Source organism: Barbus barbus (genome assembly GCF_936440315.1).
Source record: "Barbus barbus genome assembly, chromosome: 35".
Taxonomy (NCBI): domain Eukaryota; kingdom Metazoa; phylum Chordata; class Actinopteri; order Cypriniformes; family Cyprinidae; genus Barbus; species Barbus barbus.
In genome coordinates, this window is record NC_136763.1 from 1,314,077 (window position 1) to 1,322,500 (window position 8,424).

General features: G+C 33.3%; 2 protein-coding genes across 3 annotated transcripts in view; one reads left to right on the plus strand and one right to left on the minus strand.

Moving 5' to 3' along the window:
* Positions 1-1,356, minus strand: part of LOC306855206 (striatin-like) — a 62,092-nt gene extending 60,736 nt beyond the window's left edge. For both annotated transcript variants that reach the window (XM_079393701.1, XM_079393700.1), the window contains exon 1: positions 988-1,356. In XM_079393701.1, coding sequence (XP_079249827.1) covers positions 988-1,206 — 219 coding nt within the window. In that variant the 5' untranslated portion in view covers positions 1,207-1,356. The remainder of the gene's footprint in view (positions 1-987) is intronic.
* A 2,325-nt stretch (positions 1,357-3,681) lies between these two features.
* On the plus strand, positions 3,682-7,942 carry map1lc3c (microtubule-associated protein 1 light chain 3 gamma). The gene is made up of 5 exons (XM_079392836.1): positions 3,682-3,765; positions 3,857-3,912; positions 3,984-4,090; positions 5,084-5,535; positions 7,899-7,942. Exons 1-4 carry the CDS (start codon positions 3,708-3,710, stop codon positions 5,259-5,261), a joined length of 399 nt encoding a protein of 132 aa, XP_079248962.1. The 5' UTR covers positions 3,682-3,707; the 3' UTR covers positions 5,262-5,535; positions 7,899-7,942.
* Positions 7,943-8,424: the final 482 nt, after the last annotated feature.

Consider the following 8,424-nt stretch of genomic DNA (forward strand, 5'->3'; position numbering starts at 1 on the left):
AATATGCCAGGATTTACTTTAGCGCCATTAAGTTTTTTATGCATTATTACATTATTTTCATGACAATTAATGTCTGGGTGCTTTCATTTTGAATTTGCAATTCTCTGCTATGATTATTATTAGTCATAACTGTGCTAAATCATGACAATGACAAAGAAAAATTATTATAATATATAAAATAAATATATATTTTTACGCTTATTTTTTAATATTCTGTTAAATTAGTGAAAAAGCAAAATTAAACAGCAAATTTACAATATATATATATACAATAAATATATATTTTCAATTTGTAGATTTTTTGTTCTTAATTATATTATAGACAAAAATATGATGTCATAAAATATTAATGGTGTTACAAACATACTTTTCTTTATGTAAAATTTAAGCAATTTGAAATATATATATATATATTTTTTTTATATTTATATATACTGTGTGTGTGTGTGTATGCATGCATACACACACACACACACACACACAAGCCAGTTTAAAATACTAACATGATATATTCAAATTTACATCATAGTAATGAGAATTACTCACACACACTCATATACATGTTTATGAGTAGTGTGTATATGTAGTGCACACACACACTACTGGTGTTCCAAACAGACTTGGGTTTGTTTATGCAACATACATCTATACATGTTATTATTTGCATACAGGCACATTTCTAGACTTTAAGGAATGTAAAGAATGTGCAACATAACTCTGAATTCTGTTTCTGTTCTCACATCTTCATGTCAAGAACACGGCCTGCTCATGTTACACACCAAAAACACGAGGTATTATTTCCCGTGGCAGTAGAGCACTTAGATCTCGGTGTTTGTGATGAACTGGACAGAGTTACGGTCTGGAGGAGAGAGACTCATGCAGGGTCGCGTGTGACGTCAGCGCGCGAGAGAAAAACAAGCCCAGAAATGTTTTGGCGGACAGCGTTCAAAACACCTCAGAAAATAACGGTCGGAAAAGGCGCGTTACCTGCAGTTCGGCCCGTTCCATCTCCCATTGCGCCCGTTCCACCTCGAACCGAGCCCACTCGTGCTGCAGAAAGTGTAAAATCCCCGGAATACTGTACTGAGCGCGGGCCGTTTCTCCGCCGCCGCCGTCGTCGCCCGGTTGAGGCGCTTTCGCTCCACCGGGAAGAACCGAGTTGTTGTTGTTGTTGAAGAACACACCGGGGCCCGCCTGCTCGTCCATGGCTAGGCCGGGAATCGGAGGTCTGATCGACCGAACGGACGCTGGATTTCGTCCGAGAACGGGAAACGGGGCGAGCGCTCGACTCACCGCGCGCTGCTGCTGCTGCTGTCACTTCATGACGTTTCCGCTCGCGCTAGTCGAGTCGGGAATGAATCGTTCTTGTGAACCGATTCACTGAACTGAACCTGTCGAACCGATCAGAGTGGAATGAAATAAATAGCTGACAAATGGAGGGCCAAATTACTTAAATCATTAAATAAATGTTGAAATATATAAATAAATAATTAAATATATAAATAAATAATTAAATAAATACATATTTATAAATATATGCCTTAAATATTTGCTATATTTTACCTATAAATCTCTCTGCATACTTGTGCATTATTTTATGGTATTTTATAATATAGGAAAAAAATAGTGCAAGGGTACAAAACAAAAACAAAATGAAAATAAAAAACAAAAGCTAAATTAAAATATTAATAAAAACCAGGATGAATAGTGCAAGTAGTGTTATGTTAAAAAAAAAAAAGCTTCTATCTATTTATCATCTTTTCAAATTATATTGTAATTAAAAATGGTATATTTCACACAATATTTAAGTTTTGTATTTTTGTTGGTATTGTAGGTATCTCAATTTCCGTTCTTACACAATATTATTTTATAGTATTTTTATATAATTATATTATATTATATAGGAAACATTATATTGGTGTTTGGTTTAGTTTTATGTTAGAATCATTATTATACTTTTATTCCTTTTGTTCTTTAATATTTTGAATTGTTTTTAGCTTTATTTTTTGTTTTTTCATTTAAATTTGAAATTTTATTGTATGCATGTGTTATTTAATTATTATTATTATTTTTTTTTATGTGTATAGGTAGTATTTATAAAGTTTTAGCTTTTAGTTTTGGATCTGTTTTTAGTTGTTTTAATACTGCAATCGATTGCTTCTGTTGTCCTCATTTGTAAGTGGCTTTGGATAAAAGCGTCTGCTAAATGACTAAATAATAACAATAATAATAATAAATATTATTTATTGATTTATTCATTCATTCACTCATTTATTCATCCATTCATTCATTTATATATATATATATATATATATTACATTATTTGAATTTTAGTTAAAGTTTTAATTATTTTGTTGTTTCAGTTAACAGTATTTAATTTGAAGTCACAAACTTATATTTTAATGATTTTAGATTGTAATGGTTTATTTTGTAATGATTGCAGTATTCTGTGTAGTCTCTCATAAAAACGGTCTAATATTTATATATGAATTAGAAAATGTTGTTTATTGCTTGTGTGCAAAACTGTAAGGTGTAATATATACATATATAAAAACAATATTTGGCAATATTTTTCAGCAGGTAAGAAATGTATCTATCAAATACATAATTTTGTCAGAAAGCGCATACAAGGAAGTAGTTTTAGTGTCACAAGCTGAAAACAACAACAACACAGTAAGTTGAAAAAATATATATATAATAAACTTTGGATAAAAAGACTTCCACTAAATACTTTAAATACATTAAACTAAAAATATTTAAATATTTATCAAACAACAAAAAGTGCATGTAACTGCACGCATGTCTCAATGAAGCCTTTAAAGAACCGACTCGTTCAAACGAACCGATTCGGTCAAATGAATCGCTTCTCAAGGCTGGTTTCCGCTCATTTCACGCCCACAAGCAGGTCAACAGATCGCTGCCAGCACGAAACGCTCTGATTGGACAGAACGAACAACTCGTAATGCGAACAGCCAATCAGAGGCGAGTGCGCTGAGCATCCTGGGACTTGTAGTTCGGATGCGTTTTATCCTTGTTTTCTTCCAGAGATTCTCATTCCGAGTAATTGTTTATTGTTTGACTAGCTCTTAGCAATCTTGCAAAAACACCACATCAGCTGTCTAGGTGAAAACACAACTTGAAGATTTTGATAAATGTAGCCTAAATAATAAATAAATAAATTAAATAAAGACAATTTTTTGACAGTAACCAATTTTATTACCACTAAAATAGGTATGTAAATGGATAACAGTACAGTAATTAATAAAACAATGCAGGTTATACATGAATTAAGATAATGACAGTCAAGCAAATGCTTGTGTCGTAATTTCCCAATGGATTAAGTGGTCATGTCATGCACGAACTGTTATACAACACAACAATACAAACCTCTGTTTGTGTGTATTTCTAAGAACAACACAAAGATCCTTTCAGAGCCTCATTTACCTGCGACACTGCAGGAATGTGCATCTTCACACTTATTGTAGGCTACAGATAAAAACACATTAAATATTAAAATAAAAAACGTTACACATGCAAACATCAACACTTTGTATTATTGTTTATTTGAAACTGTTGATTTAATTATTATCAAATCGTGACGTGATAACGTAAGCCGCGTGACGTCACGGCCGGCGCAGTATTTAATTAGTGTGCTCGTGCGCTTCACCAGCAATTAGTGCGCGCGCAGGTCAGATCGGGAACACAACATGCCTCCACTGGAGAAAACTCAACTTCCCAAACCTTTCAAACAGAGGAAGAGTTTATGTAAGTGTCTTTATATCACGCACTCGATTATTTAATGACATGCTGTGAAATTAAAAACTTGTTTTTGTTTGTAATATTGATCACCGATCAGCTACGAGGAAACACGAGGTGTCGGGGATCAGAACGAAGTTTCCCACTAAAATCCCGGTAAGAAACGGCCGGTTGTGAGTTTGGTGCAGCTCTTACCGGCGGTTTGCGTTAACCGGTGTGTATTTTAGGTGATTATCGAGAGATATCAGAGAGAGAAGTACTTGCCGTCTCTGGATAAGACCAAGTTCCTCGTGCCTCAGGAGCTCACTATGACCCAGTTCGTGACCATCATCAGGTCTGTGGGAAATGTCTCGAAATAAAGGTCATCTGACTGTCAAAACTAACTTTATTACAAGCTTTTGTTTTCTATAAGGGGTGTAAAACCAGTATGCAAATGTACAGTGTTATTAATGCATCACATTCATACAATTCTTAAATACTATATTTACTATTTGTTAAAGATTTAATGCAAATAAGAATTTAATTTAAACAAATTTAGTAAAGACAAATTGTATTTAATTTATAAATTAAGTTTGAATAAGTGTGTATAAAGCTAAATTCATAAATACAAATTATTTTGTTTTATGGATGTGAAAATTTAATATAAAATTTGTAGGTTTTTATATGCATTAGTTTTGACGTTCATAATGACTAAATATTATATATTTAGAAATTATAACCATTTTTAATTGTATTAAGGTTCTATGAATGTGAAGATTAATATGTAGTTGAGCTTTTCACATCCATAAATAAAAATGAATAGTTTAAAATGTATAACAAATAAATGCATTTGTTGTATTAAAATTGTATGAATGTTAAAATTAATGTAGATTTTTAATAACTTCAGATTCATAGACTGTCAAATTATTAGTGCATATAATTTATGAATGTGGGCCTTAGACTTTTTTTTTTTAAATTCATGTTCATAATTTTTTTTTAATTAACTTTATTGTATTAATATTCTATGAATGTAAAAATGTTAAATGTGCAACTTTTAAAAAATATAATTTCACATGCATAGGATGTCATAATATTAGTGCATGTAATTTATGGATGTGAAACTTTTTGTAGGTCTGTGCAATATATGCATGCAAAATTAATAGATGGAGCATGTAATACTGGTTATGTGCACTTCATGCATTTCTCATGCACTAGTATTGGTCGTACGATCCAGTGAACAGCCCTGAGAAGCCGCGAGGTGCTTGAGGCATCAGCTGATCGTCACCTGGCTGGATTTAAGCACTTTCTCACGCTGTGGCTTTTCCTTGTGTCTGATCTGATTTCTCAGGAATCGAATGACCCTGATGCCCAATCAAGCATTCTACCTGCTGATCAATAACTCTGGCATCGCCAGCATGTCTCTGACCATGGCTCAGCTCTATAAGGATCATAAAGATGAGGACGGCTTCCTCTACATGACGTATGCTTCACAGGAGATGTTTGGACACTGTAATAATAACCGGTGACGTGTGTCCAGACGCCGTCCGGGGGGGGTTGGCGGGTCCAAGAGGTCTCATTTACTTCACTGAACTGTGATTAAGTATTTAAGTCTTTGTATATAATGTTAGTGTTTTAGATGTACTATTCTTTTCTAATGCATTGTTTGTTTTTTTAAATCGAGTAATAAAATGTCTTCGATTCATGCATCAGTCACTAGAGGGAGACGTCTGTTCATTTATGTGCTGCAGAAGTGTCCTCAAATATGCCTGACTAATAAAACTAAATGTCAGTCTTTCATTGGTTAATTATGGAAGCCCGTTTCCGCCAATGAATAAAAAATAAAACAAGGTAATTGCGACTTTTTATCTCACAATTCGGACTTTTTTTCTCGCAATTCTGACTTTATAACTCGCAATTCTGACTTTATAACTCGCAATTCGGAGATATAAACTCGCAATTCTGACTTTATAACTCGCAATTCTGAGATATAAACTCGCAATTCTGACTTTATAACTCGCAATTCTGAGATATAAACTCGCAATTCGGAGATATAAACTCGCAATTCTGACTTTATAACTCGCAATTCGGAGATATAAACTCGCAATTCTGACTTTATAACTCGCAATTCTGACTTTATAACTCGCAATTCTGAGATATAAACTCGCAATTCTGACTTTATAACTCGCAATTCTGACTTTATAACTCGCAATTCTGAGATATAAACTCGCAATTCTGACTTTATAACTCGCAATTCTGACTTTATAACTCGCAATTCTGACTTTATAACTCGCAATTCTGAGATATAAACTCGCAATTCGGAGATATAAACTCGCAATTCTGACTTTATAACTCGCAATTCTGACTTTATAACTCGCAATTCTGAGATATAAACTCGCAATTCTGACTTTTTTTCTCAGAATTCTGACTTTTTTTCTCGCAATTGCGAGTTTATATCTCACAACTCTGACTTTCTCGCACCATAGCAAACCACTCTCCGTGTAAGGCTTTGCAGTACTTTGTTCAATTAGCTGAACTATATATTGAACTAGATGAATGTTGCGTCCGAATATGATTTTTGAACAAACATAAAAATTACTCATTATTCTTTATTTCTGTGTTTTGCGCTCACGGTTTGGACAGTACCATTACCGCCGGGCTTTCAGACACAACATTCTTCATTTCTTTATAGTTCTGAGTTTGAGGCAGCTTCTATCGCATTATTTTAATAACAGCTGTCAAGTAAAGCGCGTATTATTGTAACACGAGAGTGGATATATATGAATGCACGCAGGTGGATTTCCTTCACTCTCGCATAAAGCGCGCTTTCATCTCTATGTTCTTGCTATAGAATTATCTTATCTCCTGTATTTAATGTTGTAAGATATCGACCAAGCAAGACATCCCCAATGAAAATTATAAATAAAGGATTCATTAATTTTATTATTATTATTTAGTCAATGAAGAGTTCAGATGCAAAAGCCATAAGTGCCATCTGAAATGTTATTCTAAAATGAGCATTTTTCTCAGGAACAGGTTCTTTTCATTGTCATTAAAGTAAAATAACTGAATATAAACGAAAAATACTAATTTTAGAAGAAAATTTCAGATGGCATTTAAGCTTTTGCATCTGAATTTTTCATATATAATTGACTAAATAATTTTCATTTATTTATAATTTATTTATAATTTTCATTGGGGATGTCTTGCTTGGTCGATATCTTACAACATTAAATACAGGAGATAAGATAATTCTAGCAAGAACATAGAGATGAAAGCGCGCTTTATGCGAGAGTGAATGAAATCCACCTGCGTGCATTCATATATATATCCACTCTCGTGTTACAATAATACGCGCTTTACTTGACAGCTGTTATTAAAATAACGCGATAGAAGCTGCCTCAAACTCAGAACTATAAAGAAATGAAGAATGTTTTGTCTGAAAGCCCGGCGGTAATGGTAGGCTACTGTCCAACCGCGTCCAAAAGCCTTACACGGAGAGTGGTTTGCTATGGTGCGAGAAAGTCAGAGTTGTGAGATATAAACTCGCAATTGTGAGAAAAAAAGTCAGAATTGCGAGTTTATATCTCAGAATTGCGAGTTATAAAGTCAGAATTGCGAGTTTATATCTCAGAATTGCGAGTTATAAAGTCAGAATTGCGAGTTTATATCTCAGAATTGCGAGTTATAAAGTCAGAATTGCGAGTTTATATCTCAGAATTGCGAGTTTATATCTCAGAATTGCGAGTTATAAAGTCAGAATTGCGAGTTTATATCTCAGAATTGCGAGTTTATATCTCAGAATTGCGAGTTATAAAGTCAGAATTGCGAGTTTATATCTCAGAATTGCGAGTTATAAAGTCAGAATTGCGAGTTTATATCTCAGAATTGCGAGTTTATATCTCAGAATTGCGAGTTATAAAGTCAGAATTGCGAGTTTATATCTCAGAATTGCGAGTTATAAAGTCAGAATTGCGAGTTTATATCTCAGAATTGCGAGTTATAAAGTCAGAATTGCGAGTTTATATCTCCGAATTGCGAGTTATAAAGTCAGAATTGCGAGTTATAAAGTCAGAATTGCGAGAAAAAAAGTCCGAATTGTGAGATAAAAAGTCGCAATTACCTTGTTTTATTTTTTATTCATTGGCGGAAACGGGCTTCCATAGTTAATCGTGTCGTGATAGAAAATAAAGGATTTTGTTTGATGCTGCACTGTTGCATTTGGGTGTCTTATTTGATTTTCCAAGGTTGTGTCTTTAATTTGCTGTTAAAGCAAGTTTATTTTTTAAAAGCATTTCATTGCCTTTTAAAGATAATTGAACTTTAAAATGGTTTTTTTTTTTTTTTTTTTTTTTTTTTGCATCAATTGTAGTTTGTGCTAAAGTGATTTTTAAAGTGTAAAATTAAATGCTTAAGTCTACTCGTGTGATTTTTAACCCACTATATTAGTGACTTTGACCCATTTCTCAATACTCGCTTCAGTGTCAAAAAATAATCGACGTACAACAGCATCTGTCTGGGTTAAACCCTTGGTAATATTAGAAAATACGGGGTTAGTTTTCATTGTTATGCTGATGATACTCCATTATATATCTCAAGACCAGATGAAACTTCTCAACTAAGCTAATAGTGTAAAAGACCAATAATTTCCTCCTTTAAATTCAGAAATGACAGATATTACTTATTGGACCA

Coding starts and splice junctions, on each gene's coding strand:
- map1lc3c (XM_079392836.1), top strand. CDS start 3,708: ATGCCTCCACTGGAGAAAACTCAACTTCCCAAACCTTTCAAACAGAGG. Junction 3,766..3,856: donor CAAACAGAGGAAGAGTTTAT/GTAAGTGTCTTT, acceptor ATCACCGATCAG/CTACGAGGAAACACGAGGTG. Junction 3,913..3,983: donor AGTTTCCCACTAAAATCCCG/GTAAGAAACGGC, acceptor TGTGTATTTTAG/GTGATTATCGAGAGATATCA.